The sequence below is a fragment of the Chionomys nivalis genome, chromosome 19, assembly GCF_950005125.1.
Source record: "Chionomys nivalis chromosome 19, mChiNiv1.1, whole genome shotgun sequence".
Classification (NCBI taxonomy): Eukaryota; Metazoa; Chordata; class Mammalia; order Rodentia; family Cricetidae; genus Chionomys; species Chionomys nivalis.
The window spans coordinates 60,596,336-60,616,045 of record NC_080104.1 but is presented as its reverse complement, the minus strand read 5'-3'; the positions used below and the strand labels follow the sequence as shown (position 1 = coordinate 60,616,045).

At 57.8% G+C, this 19,710-nt stretch overlaps 1 protein-coding gene across 3 annotated transcripts in view; it reads right to left on the bottom strand.

The window, feature by feature from the left end:
- Grm4 (glutamate metabotropic receptor 4) overlaps nucleotides 1-18,371 on the bottom strand; it is an 84,118-nt gene extending 65,747 nt beyond the window's left edge. The window contains exons 1-2 of one of the 3 annotated variants that reach the window (XM_057794365.1): nucleotides 17,635-18,371; nucleotides 6,609-7,492 (exon numbers count right to left, since the gene is read on the bottom strand). In XM_057794365.1, the coding sequence (XP_057650348.1) occupies nucleotides 6,609-7,127 (519 nt within the window). In that variant the 5' untranslated portion in view covers nucleotides 7,128-7,492; nucleotides 17,635-18,371. Of the gene's footprint in view, nucleotides 1-6,608; nucleotides 7,493-16,766; nucleotides 17,419-17,634 lie in introns of those variants that run through there. The other 2 variants (XM_057794367.1, XM_057794364.1) reach the window with 2 other exon arrangements.
- Between the last annotated feature and the right edge of the window lie 1,339 nt (nucleotides 18,372-19,710).

Below are 19,710 nucleotides of genomic sequence, written 5' to 3'. Positions count from 1 at the left end.
AGCACACTCTTTAGTTGTCCACACATCTGTTAAAGGAGGGCAGCCCCTGAGCGCCTGCTGCTGGGGGACTGGGGGATGACCGCAGAGAAGGCCAGGTTGAGGCTGGTGTGCCTGCCCTCGGAGCACCCTTTCTTTATCTCAGTCACCCTGAGCTATGACGGAGCAAACCCTATCGAAACCCACCTCTATGAAGAGATGGCCATGAGCCCTTTCCACAGGGACCAGGAGTTGGGTGGGACACGAAGAGCGTGGAGGGAGTGTTGGGGGAGGAGCACAGCCAGATGGTGACCCTGGTGTGAGGCACTGTGGTGACCTCAGCTACCCCCTCCCCTTGCAGGAACTTCCAGGGGAGTTACTCAGACCTCAGCTGCACTCAGACTTCCCCTCCCTCCAGGAGCCCTGCAGCTCCACAGTGGGACCTCAGCAGCTCTGAAGCTGTAGGTCAGGAGCAGGAAGCGGCAGCTGTGGCTGTGTCTCACACTTTGTCACGTCATGACACATTGTATTTGGGGGTTCCAGGTATACCCAAGCTTTGGACATGGTAACACAGCAGAGCACACACGATAACTAGGCAATTGAGGTTTTTGTTTTTTAAGCCTCAATTTTGTTGTTGTTGTTGTTGTTTTTTCAAGACAGGGTTTTCTGTGTAGCCTTGGCTCTCCTGAAACTCACCAGGCTGGCCTCGAACTCACAGAGATCAAGCCTCATAATTTAAAAAAAAAGAAAAAGTTACATTATTTTGTGTGTATGTGTGTGTGTGTATGTGTATGTGTGGTAGTGTGTATACACCACAGTTCATGGGAGTCAGTTCTCTCCTTCTACCATATGGTCCCTGGGGATTGAACTCCGGCAATCTGACTTAGCAACAGGTGCCTCTATACCCACTGAGCCATCCCACTGACCCAAAATACCATAATTTTAACAATATATTTTTATTACTTATTTATATATCTCTGTGTGTGTGTGCGTGCGCGCGTGCACGCACGTGCACATGCATGCATGCGTGCCCACAGAGTTCAGAAGAAGGCAACCGAGACTCCTGAAGTGGTGAGCCTGTGATTCTGAGCCCCCTGATGTGGGTGCTGGGAACTGAGCCTGGTCCTCTGCAGGAGCGGCAAATGTTCTTGTGCCTGAGCCGTCTCTCCAGTCCCTTGAGGAACGTGTTACTCTAATTATTCTTTATCAATAAAGATACAGGAGTCAGATATTGGGGTAAGAACCTGAAAGATCAGAGAAGCAGAGAAGTCACCAACCCTCCGGACCTGCTCTATTCCTTCCTCCAAACAGAGCCAGATCCCTCTCCGCCCACCTTCCTACTTCCTGTCCTATCTATTTTGAGTATTCTAAAACCTCTGTGCTTCATTTTGGGTGGTTAGTGGCTAACTCTGCCCTCTGACTCCAAGCAAGTTTTATTTGTCAGAACACAATCAAAATATCACACAGCAGCCCCTCAAGACGTCTCAGTAAGTTTATGACTTTGTGGTCAGCTGTATTTGTACCTGTTCTGGGGTCCATGCAGCCTCAGGCCTGGGCATAAGGACCTTCTGTAACTCATATGAAAGCAGGGGCAGGCCGGATAGGAGCCAAGGGGAGAGCGGGCAGAAAGGTCCGCATGCATGCGCACGACCCCGACAGTGGCGGCAAGGAGTGCCCTGAAGACAAAGTGAGGTCAGGTGGGAGAGGAGCCCCAAACTGAGGGCTGCAGGAGAAAGAGCCAGCTGGGCACTCAGGAGGCCGAGACAGGCAGATCTCTGTGAGCTCGAGGCTAGCCTGGGCTACAGAGAGAGACCCTGTCTAAATAAATAGAGGATTCCACATAGAGGAGACAATGGGGCCAAAGGCCCTTGAGTTGAAAACCCGTTCAATGTCTTCAGCAATGTGAAGAAAGCAGTATGGCTGGTGTGGGGTGCACCCTGTATGGCTGGTGTGGGGTGCACCCTGTATGGTTGGTGTGGGGTGCACCCTGTATGGCGGTGTGGGGTGCACCCTGTATGGCGGTGTGGGGTGTACCCTGTATGGCTGGTGTGGGGTGCATTCCATATGCCTGGTGTGGGGTGCACCCTGTATGGCTGGTGTGGGGTGCATTCCATATGCCTGGTGTGGGGTGCACCCTGTATGGCTGGTGTGGGGCGCATTCCATATGGCTGGTGTGGGGTGCACCCTGTATGGTTGGTGTGGGATGCACCCTGTATGGCGGTGTGGGGTGCACCCTGTATGGCTGGTGTGGGGTGCATCCTGTATGGCGGTGTGGAGTGCACCCTATATGGCTGGTGTGGGATGCTCTCTGAGAGACAGGATGTAGCTGAGGGCATCAGGTGACACAGGCCTCCAGCAGGACTTGACACTGTTAAGCACAATGGGAAGTCAACACCAGGTTTGAGCCGCTGAGGCAGGGGGCACAATTTGAGCTCTAGAAAGGTTCTGGGGGCTGAAATGTGGCCTGGGGGTGGGGGCTGCCTAGCACTGTAGAAGGAAAGCACTGCATAAACTGGGCCTGAGGGTGTGTCTTGGGTTTCCACTGCTGTGACCAAAGTGAACTCACACTTTCGGGTAGCACTCCATCACTGAAGGGATCCAGGGCAGAACCCAAGGCAGGGCCAATGCCAAGGCCGAGGAGGAGAGCTGTGTCCTGGCTGCTCCCATGGTTTGCTCAGCCTGCTTTCTACACACCCAGGACCACCCGCCCAGAGGTGGCTCTGCCCACAGTGGGCGGGGGCGGGGCCCTCCCCCTCCCACATCAATCAAGAAAATGCCCTATAAACTTGCCCCCCGGACCAGTCTGATGGAGGCATTTCCTCAGCTGAGGGTCCTCTTGCCAGACAACTAACTTGTGTCAAGTTAGGGGAAAAAATAAATAAATAAAAAAACCCAGGACTTAGTGATGCCTGTCAGTCCAGCACTGGGGAGGCCGAGGGAAGAGGGTTAGTCTTCATCTACATAGCTAGTCTGAGGCTGGCCTGAACCACTGGAGACCTTGTTGAAGGGGAGGAGGGAGGGAGGGAGTAAGGGAAAGACAGTTCCAAACACTTAGCAGCCTGTGGAGAAGCATGAGGCAGAGACAAGCAAGAGGCTGGAAGGAAGGGCAGGGGAGAGGCTAGAAGGGAGGGCAGGGGAGAGGCTGTGCCCAGGACGAGCTCAGAACTAACCCAAGCCGCTGCTCACAAGAAGGAAGGGCCCAGTGCCCATAAGTCCCAACTTTGGGCCTGGAGGCCATGTCATGCCTTCCGGGAACATAAATGGCAACGGAATGAATGGTTGGGGACTCTCAAAGCTCCTCTCATCCACGACCTGAGACTTGGTGAAAACACGTGTTTCTTCCACAGTAAATCTGGTCTCAGCTCTGCCACAAAACTTCCAGGAGCCCTGGGCAGGGGTTGAGGGCTGCGCCTTGGCCCTGCCAACAGCCACGAGCCGTGAGGCCACTCACAGCCCCAGTGCGATGACAGTACCCTCAAGGCCAGGCTGGGGCACTAGGCCCACCTGGAGCCCTGTCACTACCCGTGGAGACACGGGCTGCTTCAGCCCCGAGCTCGAGGCCCTCACAGGAAGAAACGAGAAGCTCAGCAGATGGCGGGAACTCTCCGGGATCAGCCTCAAAGGTCACCGTCTGTTGCAGCCTGCCTGCTCCCAGTGCTTGGGCATTGAAGCAGTGTCTCACGCTGACTTGAGGCCCAGCTCCAAGCTGGGTGTGACATTTCCCGTGGGCTGACTGTGTGCCAGGCCTTGTGCTGACCTTGCTCACACCTCACCTCCTAATTCCATCCACTTGGCTGAGGGGGTTGGGGCAGTTGTCTATGCACTTTGTAAAGGAAGGCAGGCTAAGGCCAACCAGCATGCCCAAGTGGTCAGCCCGGCCGGCCTCTCCTCCAGGCCTCAACACTCTCCTATGAGAGGGTCGGCTCCTCTGAGTTCTCTCCAGGGCACAGGTTGGAGCCTGCACTCTGCTCTGGCCACCCTCAACAGTGTCTGTCCTCAGAAGATCCTACTGGCTCAGTCAAACTCTGGTGTCAATGGCTGCTTCAGTAAGTGGGGTGGTAATGACTCTGGAGGAACAAGGATTAATGCTAAGGCTTGACCTTGCCTAAGGCTGCCACCATTACATGGTGTCCACAGCCTCTGCCACGTCCTCTTGTGGGTCCTCGGCAAGGTGTCCGAGGGAGAACAGGCCAAACCAAGGCCGACTGAGCAGGATGTAAATGGTTGCTAGGCCTGTGGATTCCCAGAGTCAGGCATCTGCTCCCCAAAGATGGCCAGGCCCCCATCCCACTTTGCACTGGTTTGTGTGAGCAAGCCGTCTAGAGGAAGCACAGAGATCTGCCCCTGACATCCCATAGCCCCCTCCAGGCACTCTAGCCCCGGGAACTCCCTCCAGAGGGGAGGAAAGCTTTGATCACAGCAGCAGAGTCCAGGTCCCCCTGCATCGGGTGGGGAGGCAGAGTCAGACAGTGACACCCCCCTTCCACACACAGGGGAACAGATACCCACATGCCCCAGAGCTGGAAGGCCAACTGGTGTGGTCTGAGCTTGCCCTGCCCACCCTCCCCAAGCTAACCTCCTTGCCTCTGTAAATGGTTTCTGAGTTCCTGGGCCAGCCTCTCAGCTCTGTCAGATTCATTAGCGAAGAAGACACTTCTCCCAGCTTGGACCACTGACATCACTAAAAGGGACCCAGGGAACACTGACCACAACCTCTGGCTGCTCCCCTCCCCCACTTCCTCTCTTTCCAGACCAGCAATCAATGCAGCCTGCCCACCTCACAAGGCAGGCGCAGGCCTGGCAGCCAGGCCTCTTCACACCTGACCAGGAACCAAGGTGGCCTGAGCCCTGGCTCCTGTCACACCAACTGTGCCATCCTTGGGCAGAACAGCACAGAAATACCAGCCACCCCCACCTCGGGGGGCCTTGAGCATCTTGTCCCCCAGATATATGTGGTCTTGTGAATGTACTTTGAAGTCTAGCACCCAGATAGGCCCTTCTATGGGCTCAGCACACAGAAAGTCGGGGGGGGGGCTCTCTCTTGAGCACCAGAAGAGCCTCATACAAGGCTCACTTGCAATGAGTGGGGGCTAGGCCAACATCACAGGGAGCACAGTTGGGTGGCCCAGGCTGCCTCCCTCCCAGGTCTGGCAGGGCCTGAATGACTCAGCTGTCCCAGCCATCCGTGGAACAGGTCTGGGACAGCCAGCCCCAGTTTTCCCATTGTCCCCTCCTCTCCCTGAGGCTGGAGGCAAGGGAAGACCCAACCAGGCTGTTCACTCCAACGCAGTACTCTGAGAACCCACGAGATGATCAGGATCATGAGGTCCCTAGGGACTCCCTGAAATGTCCCCTGCAGGGACATCGACTCCTTAGAGGTTCCTGCTGTTCCTACACCAGATCAAGTAAAACCACCCAGGAAAAGGCCATCCTGGGAGCACAGCAGGTGCACACGTGTGTGCACACACACTTATGATGGCTGCAGAGGGAGGCAGGGCATGCAGTCTGTAGTGGGGTATCTGAGACCAGTCATGGCTCAATTCTACCCACCAAAAGGGACCTTCCTCTCTCTTCTCCCCTCCTGGAGTACACACAGCACACCATCCCCAGTACTGAGACAGATGAGATCCGGGTGAGAGGCACTGGCTTCCTCTCCCCCACACCCTAAGTGGCTCAAACAGCCCTTCCCAGGCCTCAGCAAGCTCTGGAGACCAAGGCAAAGGGACCCAGATGTCAGAGTCAGAGAGGACCAGTGGCCTCTTCTGATCCCTTCCTCCCCCTCCCCCTCTCCCACCACTCACACCACAGACCGATCAAAAGAGGCAAGCTCGGGGGTGGGGGGAGCTGGTGCATAATTATTGGTAAAATGCTCGTAACGTTCTCCCTCTCCCCAGTAGCTTTCAGTTGTTTTAGCAGCTTAGCAAGCACTTGGCTCCAATTGAATTGCAAATCAGCAGCTCTTGCCCCGGGAAGAGAAGGAGGGAGGTGGTGGAGGGGGCAGGGAGGGGCTGGGAGGAAGATGAGAAGGACTGTAAAATAGGAGGGCAGAGGGGAGGATGGGAGGGAGGCCAAGGTTAGATTCTGGTAACTAGGCTAAGGTTGACTAGGCCGGCTTCCCCTTGCTCGCTTCATCCCCGGCTGTACCCACAACCCCGCCCCCAACAAACAAGGACACTCTTCTCTAGCTGGAACTGAAGGGCGGGCTGGGAGGGCCACCAGGGGCTTCCTCAACTAACCAGAAGAAAACAAATCTTTCTCGGGAATTGCAATTATTTGGAAACAATGTCAAAACAGAAGCCTTGCTTTATCCCCCTGGCAATCTGCAACATTGTGGTTTCCATCCTACATTCTGTCTGTCTGCCTTTCCATCGATCCACCTGTGCTCCATTTGTCTGTCTGCCTCTCTGGTGTCCTTCGCACTTCCAGCCCCACTCCAGGTTCAGGGGCTAAAGGTTCAGAGCCCGAGCGGATGCAGCTTCAGAACCATGGCCAGCGCCGAGCCCCATCCCTCAGCTCCACCCTCACGCCACAGCAGGATCAGGCTCCAGAGCCAAGAGGGCTGCCTCCATTCTCAGGTAGAGGAGAAGGAAGGAGTCGTGGGCCAGGCACCCTGGGCCGTGGAGGACACTAACCTTGAAAAGGCGGAGGATGTTGGCCACCATGATTGAGACTGAGCTCCCTGAAGCCCCGATGACGCCCACCACGCGCTCAGGCTTGGTGATGATGGGTGGGCCGCCACTGCCACAGCGGACCTCGGTGCCGTCCTTCTCGATGAGCGCCTGCACGAAGGTCAGTGACTGCTCCAGAGCGTGGGTGTCCCTGGAGCAGGTGTCCAGAATGCGGGCGCCCAGCGTGATGTTGGGCAGCAGGTCCGGGTCATTGTTGATGCGGTCCAGTGCAAAGAGCATGGCCTCCAGCCGGTGAATGCCCTTCTCCTTCTTCAGTTCCCCACAGGCTTTACCCTCAGAGCCTCGGCCGTGGACAGGAAACAGGCCTCCCAGAGTGATGTCCCCGTCAATGCGGATAGAGTTCATGTGGGGGTGGCCTTTGGGCTTCCCTAGGGATGAAGGCACCCAGGAGCCATAAAGGCTAAGGAGCAGGCAGAGGGGCAGCCGGGCCCACCACCAGCCCCAGCCTCCTTTCCCAGACATGTCGAGAAGGCCTAGAGACCCATGAAGAGTGGGCCCCACTCCTAGCCCTGGCAGGCCCTGGGTCCCACGACCTGGGTGCGCATGAGCAGGGCAGCTTCAGCAGCAGGGGGGCTGGAGATGGCCAATGGACTGGCCCATCCCAAAGACCTGTCCTCCTCCTCTTTGATACTTGAATGGAGCTCAGTGGCCTACACAGGCCAAATCCCCAGATGACAGAAAGTGGCCGGAGCTACAGGAGGTCTCAGACCCCTGCCCCATGTCCTGCAGGCCGGATCGCCTCCTCTGGCTGTGGAAAGGGAGGTGAGCTCCTATCCTGGCAGGATCTTAGCATCAAGGAGAAAACAGCTCCGACCAGTGCCGCCAACCTGGGAAGAGAGAGAGACTATCAACCCAGCCCGAGGAAGACATTTACTATTCTGATTCCTCATCAGGAGACTGGGAGAGGGAGCCCAGAGGTTATCGCCAAAGACGCCATAAATCTCCACTTGATTTTCATTGCTGCGGCCCAGCTCCTGAGGAAATGCAGAGCTGGAAGCTGAAACTGGGTCATGTTTAAAGACCTTCGCTGGCCAGGACCCATCGCCCTCAGAGGCCAGGCCTCTGAGAAAGTACTCCTAGGGACAGCAAGCATGGCTGGGGAGTAATGGGTTCCTCAGCATGCTCTGGGAAGCTATAGCAAGATACCTATTCTGTCAATCCAACCTCATGACAGGAATGAGGAAACTGGCCAGGCAGTGGTGGTGCACACCTTTGATCCCAGTACTCTGGAGGCAGAGGCAGGTGGATCTCTGTGAGTTCAAAGCCAGTCTGGTCTACAGAACGAGTTCCATTCCAGGACTGCCTCCAAAGCTACACAGAAACCCTCTTCCCCCCCAAAAAAAAGAAAAAGAAAAAAAGAAAAGAGAAAAGAGAGAGAGAGAGAAAGAAAGAAAGAAAGAAAGAAAGAAAGAAAGAAAGAAAGAAAGAAAGAAATTGAGGTCCCACAGAAGTCTGTGCCAAATCTCAAGCTCTTTCTCACCTTAGCCCTAAATAAGAAACATGGAGGTTTTGAGGGGACCCAGAGTCCTGGAAGGAAAAGCCAAGACCCCGGGAGGATAGCGGCCTGCCCAAGAAGGCTAGAGTGCTGGCCGGGCTCAGCCCAGGAGCTGCAACTCCAAAGATTGGGAAGAAGGGGGAATCTGGGGTTCAGAGGCAGTCCCCCACTTCAGCCACACAAGTGCCCAAGCAGAGTCAGGTCTCCTCCTCCTGTCCCCCTCCCTGCCTCAGTGGGGCTCCGGTTGTCATCATTGTTGTTATTGTTGTGGTTAAATATTTATCTGCAGGGTAGAGGATAAAACAGAGCTCTTCCCCACTCTCACAGCTAATTTGGGCTAATTTCCCCTGGGAATTCTGTGCACACCCCCAGCCTGCCCCCTAAAGCCAGCAGCCTTCCCCCTCTACTTCAGGGGCCACCAGGAAAATGGCTGATAGCTGAGTCAGGGCTGGGCTAGGAGGCAACCCCGCCCCCTTCTCCAAGGGTTTGTCAAGTGAAGGCTGGTTATTTTGACTACTCTGTGCCTCGGTTTCCCATGCACTGGAGGAGCTGGAATCTGGATGGAAAACATCCCCCTAGAAATGGGGTGCTTCCATCAAGGCCCAGCAGGGGTCTGGGAGCCTCCCCTTCACAACTCATCGGTTCACCTACTGAAGCCCCTAGGGGAGGGAATGGAAGGAGGCAGACCCAATTACAGCCTCGGCTTCTGAGCCTCACAGTGAGCACTGGGGATAGGACTGAACCCAGGGTCTATCTAGCACAGCTAGGCAAGCTCTCCACCCCTGAGCTATGAGACCAGACCTTAGATCTCCCATCAGCAACAGCCCTCGGCAGTCAAGCCTCTAGCAAGGACTCCACCTAGCACCACGCTGCCAGTTCTCTGGTAGCCCAGAGGCATCCCACAACCCTCTCATCAAGACACGTAGGTCTAGAAACAGACACATAGAGAACCTGGAAGATCCACCTTCTCCAAGACCCAGGGACCCAGGGCTAAAGCCACGGCCAGCATGTTGGGGTGGTCTCAAGGCTATCTCTGTTCACCCCTCATGAGAAGAGCTTTATTCTCACTTTCGAGGTGATTGTGGGAATGGCTTCATGGGCACTAGGCAGTTTACAAGCAGTTGGACAGAGATTGGTGTCACCATGGGGGTCCCAGAACCCTGACCTGCCCTGCCAGGTGGACACATCTCCCTGGGTCTCTTTTGTGTTTAGATATGTAAGTGGGGTCAGTTGGGCAAGGTTCCAGTTTGGGCACCATGCTGGCCCTTGGGTAATGACCTGCGTGCCAACAGGGCACGGACATGCCAAGCAACTGCCACAGTTCAGACAACCACAGGGCAGTGGAGGAGCATGGCACACTGCCCTGCAGTGGGGTGGAACGTTCAGCCTGTCCCACAGAGGGAGCAGCTGCAGATTGAGAGCCACACAGAGCCCAGGAATCTAGTGTCTCCATTCACTCCACTGCTGTGGCGGGCAGTTCCTCAGGCCTGCTGAGTTCACAGCCGTTCCCATGAGTGTCAGCACCCTGAAAGAATATGAGCCACACCAGGGCCAATTGATGCAGGCACAGCTTCTGACAGTAGTCCTGAACAGGCCTGAAGCCCTTTCCGGGGGCTCACTGCAGTTCCTGGAGGCTCAGTGCACCGCCCACATGTGGGAATGATCAGGGCATGAGGGAAGCAGGCCCAACACAGCAGGGTCAGAATCGGGAGCCCCAAAGGCAACTTCTCCAGCTGCCGGACCTGTCCCATGGGCTCCTTCCTCTCTGGCCATATCAGGTCCCCAGGCAGATTGCAGTTTCTCTAAGGGGATTGGTGGACGCACCCCCTTCAGCGTCCACACCATCTTTTGATGCTGTAACAGGAACATGGGGGAAGTAAAAATACCCTGAAAGGAGGCAGAGACATCCCTGGGGACATCTGTCTCCACCTGCAGGGGAAGGGGGATCTTTGAAGTCCATTCTCCAGGCCTCAGATTCTGCACACACACACACACACACACACACACACACACACACACACTTCAAAATAGCCAGGGAAGCTCAAACGGAGCAACAAGGGGCACCTCCCCGCAGAAGGAGCCACCAGGATGGCTGCAAGTTCAGCATCTCCTCCTCTTCCCCTTCTCCCCTCCCACCATCCCTGGCTTAGTCCTCCCTACTCCCTCGCACTGGTTTCAGGGTGGGTGGACAGTGGCAGTACCAGAGGATGAGCAGAGAGTCCTCCCCCGTGGAGCACTGGCTCACGGGCCAATGGTCAGGCATTTTCCAGAGCAGTCTCTTCAGGGAATGGGGGTATAAAGGTAACTTGGAGTGGGCTGCACAACAGGAGGGGCGAGGACCAACTGAGGGCCTCTGTCACCAGGGGGACTCAGGACCCTGTCTCATCAGCAGTGCAGAGTCCCCTAAAGCAGGTCCATCATGCTGTTCTGATCTCAGTCCTTCCGGCCCAGGCATGGAGGAACTGGGGCACAGAGCAACAACCAGGCCAGGAGAACCAGAATTCACCAAGAGTCCAGACGTCCTTCACTGAGCTGCCTTTCACTTTTCTAAACCAACCAAACAGAACAAAACCCAAACACCAGACTTGAGGGCAGGAAATGGGGGTAACCGTGTACCTCGTCACAAGACAGGGTGGGAGTCATTATACTTGATCCTCTGAGGGCTGTGCCCTGAGAAAGACATGAGCACTCAGAGGACCAAGCCGTCCCTGGGGCGCCATAGGGAAAACTAGAGGTTTTCCATACCGTCAGCCCTCCTGAGCCTTGCTCCATCACTTCGTGACCTGCCCCACCTTGGATACCTCTGGTTTCCATCCAGGCAGGTGCTCAGAAAGCTAAAGATTGTGAATGGCTGAGCGGGGACCAAACAGGCAAAATGAAGGGGAACCAGAGGCCTCTCCCCTCTTGCTGCCTGAGCCTCTCTCCACCACTCAGCAAAGGATCAGCTTGTGAGTCAGTACCCTCCCTAAGGGACATGACCTGTGCCCAGACACAGGAAGCAGGCCATTCAAAATCTCCCCTGGCCAGCAGTGAGAAAGTCCACAATAACCCTGCCTGCCTGAGGACAGTTTTGCTGTGCCCTCCATGGCCTCTGCTCCCTGGCATACCAGCCCTATATTCTCAGCATGGTATGAAGAACGGATGCTGTGAAGGGACAAAAGGGGCCTGCACTGCTCCCCAGGGCCCGGCTCTGTATTCACAAGACCCTATAATACAATAACACTGCTAGTTCTAAAGGTGGATCTTGCGGTGGGTTTTTAGGCTGTAAACAGGACTGACTGGCAAGGCCAAGGCATCGAGGCAACTGGAACTTTCCACCCACCCAGCTGACCGAGATTATTCTAAAGAAAGTCTGGGTGCCTCAGCATCCCCACAGGCTGGCAACTGAGAGTGTCATGCTGGTACCCAACTCTAGAAGCCCCCAAACCAAATAGCTGAAGCCCCCAGACTGGGAACCCACCAAGTTCTAGAAAAGTCCACACCCACAGGCACCCATCCGTTCAGGTTAGGTCTGATCCTGAGGTTGTCGGAAAGCCCGGCAGAAACGTGTGTGGAAGGGGGTGGAGAGGACACAGGAAGTAACTCCTCAGCTTAACAACGGTGGGGATTGGGAAGAGGAAAACATAGTATCCGAGGTCCTGTACTTCTGCCCTCCAGAGGCAGCCGAGAGCCCTCCTCCCCCAGGAAATCCTGAAGCAGATATTACAGCCTTGCTCATTCTGAGGCTGATGCTGGGGGTTGTGGCACACTCGGGGCCCATGTGACCAGCTCCTTTACATCTCCTGCGCTTCATCCACGGTTCAGAAGACAAAATAACACGCTCAATCAATGACAGGCAGAGACAGGTCCCCGCCCAGAGTCAGCCATGCAGCTCCACTGAGGCAGAGCCCAGGACAGTCTGCAGCATCGCCTGCCGTCCACAGAGGGGGACTCAGCCCTTCAACCAAACCCTTGGGACCCTCATGTGTGGCCAAGCACAGACTGCAGTCCCCTCTGCCATGACCATCCCATCAGTCAGGATGCCCTGCCCCGCTAAGACTCAGGCACACATACCTGTGCAGCTGAGTGGAGATGAGGGGGGCAGAAGAGCCACGTAGCACTTGGGGGGGTCAGGGAAGGTACCCACAAGAGCCACACAGCATTGAAGGGGGCCAGGGAAGGTACCTGCAAGAGCCCTTTGGGGTGAGGATCATGGGGGAACTTTCTCTGAGTTGCATTCAAACAGAAAGTAAAACAGAGACAGATTAGCCCTGTGGGCTTCTGGAGCAGAAGCCAGGAGGGGACCACAGGAACAAAGGCCCCACGGTTGGTGCTTAGCTTTTTGTCAAGGAAGAGCCAGAGGACAGCAGGTCCAGAGGGCAGGGAAGGAGCAGAGGGATTGCCTGGGGGGGGCGGGGACACAAAATCAGAGAGGGTGACTGGCTAAGGTCAAGTCAGACTCCACGGCCACTGTTCAGACAGAGAAATGGGGGCTTTGAACCCAGTGACAAGATGAGAAAGAAACCTGAGGCCTAGGACAGCCACCTGTGCAGGCCACAGCTGCCCATATCAGCAGAAAGGGCCATTCTAGTTCAGTGTGTCACCAAAGCTCAGGACATCAGCCATCCGTCCTGCCTACAGTGCCACCTTCTCTGGGGCATTGAAGTCCACGCTGCCTCCTCCACCTTCAGGCCCAGGACCCACTGCCCAGCCCTCTCCTCCCCGACTCATCTCCCCATCTCCTCGCCATGGTCCCTAGCCTTCCCTGCACAAGACCCAAGCGCACGGTGTCTGAGTCAACAGCTGGTGCTGCCAAGGCCCTAACAGTGCCCCCTCCCTGTCCTGTCCTCTCCCTAAACCCAATGCCCCAGGCCCAAGAACTGCCTGGAGCAGGGTGCTTAGCCCAATCTGAATCATCCTGCCGTAGAGCTTCAGACATGGCCACATCCAAGGACAAGACTCCATCCCTAGGCCAGCCACACAAAGGCCATGGACCATAAGTGGCCATGCTGATAACTGTGACAGACAGTGCCTGCCAGCAGCTGCAGAATTCAGGCTGAGTCCCTGACTCTCATCTCTATATTTGAACCTAAAGATGGCTCTGCATCGGGGGAAGAGATTTTTGTTTTACCTAGAAGTCCTACCCCAATCAGTAGGTACAAGGGCTGGTTTCTGTCACCTAACAATGTGAGGAGGTAGCCAGAGAGCCCCCCAACACACACACTCAGCCTTGGCACAACCCATAGGAGCAGCCGCTGGTTTCTCCTGGCCTCGTAGTTACCACTCTCAGCCCAATGATTGTGGCCTTACCTTCTCCAGGAGAGGAACAGCTTAACTAGACTGTCTCGCGAAGGCCTAAAATGGCATAGGCTGTCATTATGGGCTGTCATTTTCCAATTACTGCAGATATTATCTGCTTTAATTGAACAGGGTCCTGATAATGCCATTATCCACCAAGTTACCCAATTCATTTAATATCTGCGTGGACACACATATTAACACCTGGCTGCCACCATGAGACTGAGGTGCAGTGACGTTCGTGGGATGGCACTTGGATGGGAGGGATCAGCTTTCATTTAGGGGTCACTTGTCCTCTCCTCGGTGTGCCGGTTTTATCCAGAAACCAGAGGACCGGGGCAAGGCAGAGCAGCCTCTCTCGGCCTGCAGCCTCACAGGGCTCAGAGAGGATGGCTGCTCTGACTAGCCCAGTCGTTGCTTCTCTTGGGGTCCTCTTCACCGCCTTCCCTGCAGGAGCAAAGCTGCTCAGAGAGAGGAACCAGAGCCTGGGGAGGGAGCAAAGGGCAAGGTCGGAGGGAGGTGTTGCTGCATTGAGAGCAGGTGCACGGGACGGGGGAGGCGGCCTGCTCTCCGAGGGCCCAGGCAGGGACATCTCCCAGTCCTGCTGTGCGCATAGAGCAGTAGTGATCTATGTTGTCTATGGATGGTGCACATACGCGTGCACACTTGTGCACATATGGAGACCAGACGTGGACGACAGCTGTCTCCCTCGGTTCCTCTCCTCCCTATTCATTGAGACAAGCTCTTACTGACTAGGAAGCCCATGGTTAGGCTAGGCTGGCTGAGCCATGACCTGCCTCTGCCTCCCCAGTGCCGGATCACAGGTACATCACCACATGGCTTGCTCACCCAGGTGCCAGCACCCAAACTCAGAACTTGAGGCTTGCCAAATGAGCCATCCTCCTGCTTCCTGACAGTCCATTGCCTGGTAACCCCAGCTGACTAGGGCAGAGCTGGTACTCTTGGGAGTGACAGGAAGCTTTTGTCCCCACCCCAAGCTCCTCTGCTTCTTCTCCAGGAGGCACGAGGTGGGCTCAGCAGAAGTGTGCAAACCACCTTCCAGCAGCAGGAGCTGCCCAGTCTCCCAGCAGGGCCTGCTCACTGGAAAGTTGGGTTCTGGGCCGCGAGGAGGAGGACAGCAGGGGTGGGCAGATGTCTTGGGGTGGGTGGTAATTAGGGGCTGCTGACAGGAAGAGGACAGGCCTGTCAGCTGTAATTATAGGCTCTGGGGTCCATAGGTTCTGATCCACGTCTTCCCAGCAGCTGGCCCCTGTGGTGGGGTAGGGATGGCCCAGCAGCCCCAAGGTTGGGCTGTGGGGCCCTCAGGACAGGGACAAAGCTGTGCAGAGCCTTCCAGGCTCTTCTGGCTAGCAAACCATTCAGTCATAGGCTGACTGCCAAGCTCCTGGAGACACCATGCCTCCAACAGAAAGATGCAGAAGCCATGATACAGGTCAGAGGAGGAGGGGAGATTCCTCAGCTAGGCCAAGACCAGGAAATCTGCCCAGCTCCTGGCCTGTTCCTATAGCCCTTCCTGCTGCAGGTCTGTTCTATGTGAGCCCTCTCTGAACCTGCCTGGAAACCCACCATTCATGGGATGTCCCTCTAGGCTAACCACTGCCAACTTTCAGGGTACGGGAGAGGCAGGTGAGAAAAATCCAGGAAAATGGTAGCCGTCTTTCCAGGGGGCGGGGGTGGGCAGGCATGCAGCTCAGGGCTGAGAAGAGATGGGAGGGCACCATCCCCCAGGACAAGAGTCTGACCAAGGCTGGGGCCTACTTCAGGATGCAGTCTTCTGCTGAGGACTAATGTCCACAGCCCCCTACAGCCTGCCCAGGGCCTGTCCTGATCCTCTGTGACCCCCCCACTGCCTGTGCTGATCCTCTGTGACCCCCACCCCACCGCCTGTCCTGGTCCTCTGTAATTCCCCCACACACACCCTGCCTGTGTTGGTCCTCTGTAATCCAATTGTCCCCTGCCCCACCTCCCATCTCTGAGCTCCTATAGGAAGCCCAGGAAAGCTCCCAAGTTCTCGGCTCCTCACCAAAGGCCTGTCACCTCCTCCCGTGCACAGGGGAACTGAGCCCAGGGGAAAAAGGGCCAAGACCAAGACACCCTGAGAGGTAGAGAGCTGGCATGAGAAGGGAGAAGGAAAGTCCTCTCCCCAGGGCTGGTTAGATGTTAGGTTCCGCTGCAGAGATGCTCCAGCGCCCTTAGGTGCTCAGAAGGGACACCCTCAGAGTACTGGCCTGCCTGTCTGCCCTAAGTCCAACCATCCAGAGTAGAGTGGGTGACTGTGAGCACACATACACACACGCCTGCCGACAGACTCACAGCAGGATGGCTACCACACTGCCACACATGTGACTTGGGGTACCCTAGCCCTAAAAGCCCAGCTCAGAGGGTGCCACCAAAAGCCAGTTTTCTCCCTAGTCAGGGGTAGGAGTAGTAAGCGAAGCAAGAAGAAACCAGGTGCCCCCTGAAGAAAGGATTGTCTGCGAGTGTCGCCCAGGGCCAGAGGGCGCTCGTCCTTTGGGCTCAGGACTCCCCGCCGCCGTGCTGCTGCCCCAGCTCAGCACAAACAGCCTCGCAGCGCGAGGTGCGGGGGCGCAGCGCACAGTCGGGCCTCCACCTCGGCCCCGCCCCCGCGCGGGGAGGGGACACGGCTGCCCGGGCTCGAGGATCCGACCCCGGAGCAGGGACCTCCCCCGCCACACGAGCGCTCACACAGATTCCTTAGAGACTCTCGGTTCACCGGGGTTTCGGGGATGGTATGGTCCCAAGTGTTAGGAAAACCTGACCCCAGGTCCCGGAGCTGTGGAGAGACCCCAGACCTGCAGCGCCACCGCAAACCACGGCGGCTGTTGCGGGCGGGAGGTGCTCGGGCTCCAGCCAGTGGCGAAGGTGGTGCCGGGGCCGGACGCGGTTCAGAGAAGGGAGCCTTAGTGCTGCGCTGGAGCTGCCCTCCGGCCGAGGACCACGGGGCAAAGGCGCACACCCTGGCCCGCGCCCCCACCACCTTGCCTTTCCGCAGAGGGAGCACGCGGGTGTCGCCGTCCCCATTGGGGCAACTCCACCTGTCATCAGGGCAGCCCCCACCCCACTTTCCCCCAGATCCGCAGACAGATGTGCCCCATCCCCGAGGGGGCATCGGAGAGGCGGCCCCAGCCCGGAGAGGAGCCCTTGTACCCGGGTCCCGAGCCCTCCTCCCGGAACTAGGGAGCTCGCAGAGGCCACCTCCCCAAATCCTGGGGTCCCCACCGCAGCCCGCGCTCCCGGAGACCGGAGGGCATAGTCCCCTCCGCCCGTTCTCTCGGACCACAACTCACCGCGCATCGGCGAGGTGAACGCGGCGGCCAGGGGTCGGCTGCGCCCGGGAATCGCAGGGAGGCGGAGGACAGCCGCTAGCTGCTCTCGGTGCCGGGAGCCCGGGCCAGGGCGGGCGGCGCTGACGCTGCGGACCACGGCGGGCGCGGAGCCGCCGGCAGTCCCGGGCGCGGCGGGGAGGAGCTGGCGGCCGCTTTGGCCGGAGCCCCGGAGCAGCGCGCGGCGTTCGGCGGCAGCTCCCGGGAAGCTGGAGCTGGGAGCGGCCCCCACCGTGCTGCTGCTGCTGCCGCCACTGCCGCCGCCGCCGAGACCGAGAGCGCGGGCGAGGCGGTGCGGGGCGCTGCGTGCGCTGAGGCTCGGGGCTGCGGAGCGAGCGAGCGCAGCCGGCCGGGATGCAGGCACCTGACGGCAGCAGCGGCGGCAGCGGCGGGGAGAAAATGAGAGCGTGCGAGCCAGGCACGGGGAGCCGGGCGGCGCGGGAGGGGCGCGAGCGCCGGGAGCGCGGGCCGAGGGCCGAGGGGGCCGCACCGCTCCCGGCGCCCACCGCCCTGCCGCACCGCACGCGCGAGCCCAGCCCGCAAGTTTGCGCCGCGAGTGCGGGTAGAGCGCGCCACACTTCCGCCAGCCTTTTAAAGAGCGAGCGCCCGGGCTCTCCCCCCCCCCCACCCCCGACACACACACACCTGCACCTCCACCTCCGGAAGCTGGGACTCGCCACCCCTCCACGCCCGCCCCGCCCGCGGCTCCCGCTCCCACCGCACCCGTTTGTCACCCGCTCCAGGAAGCCTCCCCTCCCACCCCTCAGCCCCATGCGCGCGCCAGCTCACCACCCCCTGCACCCCAAAGACATGGCGGAGACCCCCTCCTCACCCCCACAGGTCGAAGGTCAGGGAGCCCGGCTTCCCTGCGCACACCCGGCAAAGTACAGCAGAGCTCAGGGACGCAGAGGGGCGCGCTACACCCACCCGGTGCGTCACTGGAACCCCCACCCGCAGGGCCGCTTCTCATAGCCGAGCACACACGTGGCATATGCCCCCCTGTGGCATGCTCATTTACACACTCCTGTCACAAGCATGCCGAGGAAGGAAACTGAGGCCCAGAGAGGCAGCTCCTGTCCCAGGTCTCATGGGCTGTGAGCACTCTTAGAAGCCCTAGTCAGACCAGGGGAGCGATTCAGGCCCGGACCCACTGAACACGGTGTAACAGGTGGCTTGGAGCTAGCCCCAAGAAGAGTCAGTCCCTCAGCCCCAGAAGCTAACAGCTGGCTGCCCCCTTTTCCTCGCGTGGGCTTTGGTGATCCCGAAAGGATGCGTCAGAGGCCGGCTGAGGAAGCCAGGGACAAACCAAGCAGTCCTTGTAGAGCGGCAAACGCTGGGCCCAGAGTACAGAGCCGGCTTCCTTGAGAGCCCGGAGAAGTGCCCAGCCTTGTCCTGGGGAGACTGGGGAGAGGGTGGCTAACAGAGCTGGGGAGGGTCAGGAGCCTCCTTCACCCTGGCTCTCCTGCAGAGAGCCACCTGGGGCATTCGGCTATCCTGGCTGCTGCACCCCTGATTTCTAAAGACTCTAGAGGAACACTAGGGAGTCTGGGGAGAGCAAGGACTGAGCCCCTGTGTTCTGTCTGCTTCCCTCCCTGAGTCCCTACTAGTGCCGGCTCTGCACCTCCGGCTCTGAAGAAGGCCCGTGCTGTATCTGTTAACCATCTTTCACGCAGTGCCTGGCACCGAGCCTGGACCACGGTGAGCTCAGGAGTGTTTGGTGAATGAGTAACTATTGGCAAACCGTGTTCTCTCCTTGCTGTCCCAGGTAATGGCCCAGCCAGTCTGGAGTCTCTGATGGAAGCATCCAGACTGTTTATTCATCTTCGCTTTGTCTGTGTGTGACTGACACCAGGGACCCTGCTTCACTCACAGGGCCCCTGCGGACAGAGCCACTGGTGACCTCAGCAGCCTGCATCTCCAACCACAGATGCAAAGGCGGTGGAGCTCCGCCGAGGCCAAGTGTGCATGGCTGTGGTCTGTGAGGAACTGGAGTCAGAGGCTCCAGTTGTACCCAGGCACCCATCTCCAAGCTGTCCCGGCCCTAGGCCCTCCTACAAAGCCAGCATAGAGGGAATTGAGGCCACTGCACTGGCTGCCTCTCTGGGCTCCTATAAGCGGGAGCCACAGCACTTCCTACACAGAACGTAATCCCTGCCTCCTTTGGTTGGACGGATAGACAGAACTGAAAATAACACAGGCTATGGTTTAATAGACCCAAAACTACTATATCAGCCACTCCCTACTCCTGCCCCCAGTGTTGCCTCCACTCTGGCCATAATTATTCCCCATCCGCCACCAGCTGTGTTGCTAAAGCCTGGGCAGGCTATGGGTTTTTTCAGAGATTAAAAAAAGAAACGGTTGCTGGCAGATGCCGAGTCTGTGGCTGGGCCAGAGACAGGTCCCCAGCAGAGAGGAGATCTGCCTGGTAGCCATGACACCCCAGACCACCAAAGCCCAGAGCACTCCCCCATCAGACATGGGCCCCAGTTGGCTGACTGGTTTGGTCATGGAGAGAGACAAACATGCCCTTCAGAGAACTTCCATGGTGGCTTCTGCCAGGAAGCCAGGCACCTTGAAGGAAGTGACCTCCAGTGACCTGCGGGCTCTGCTGGACCCACATCTCCAAGGCCTGCACTCAAACTGCTGCCCCTTAAGACCAATTGCAGACCCTCTGGACCTCAGAGTTGGACCAGACTGGAGGGGAGGGGTACAGGGCTGGGTCCCCTGTACCGAGAGCCACGGGATGTGGAGTTTTCAGCCTTCCTGACATGGTATGGCTGGTGGGACTCTGGAGGCTGCCGAGTCAAGCCTCATCTTATACCTTTCCAGGAGGCAGTGCCTCCCCTCACCCAGTCTCAGGGCCAGGAAGGGACAAGGTGAGTAACCCCAGAGCAATCTGCTCTGAGAC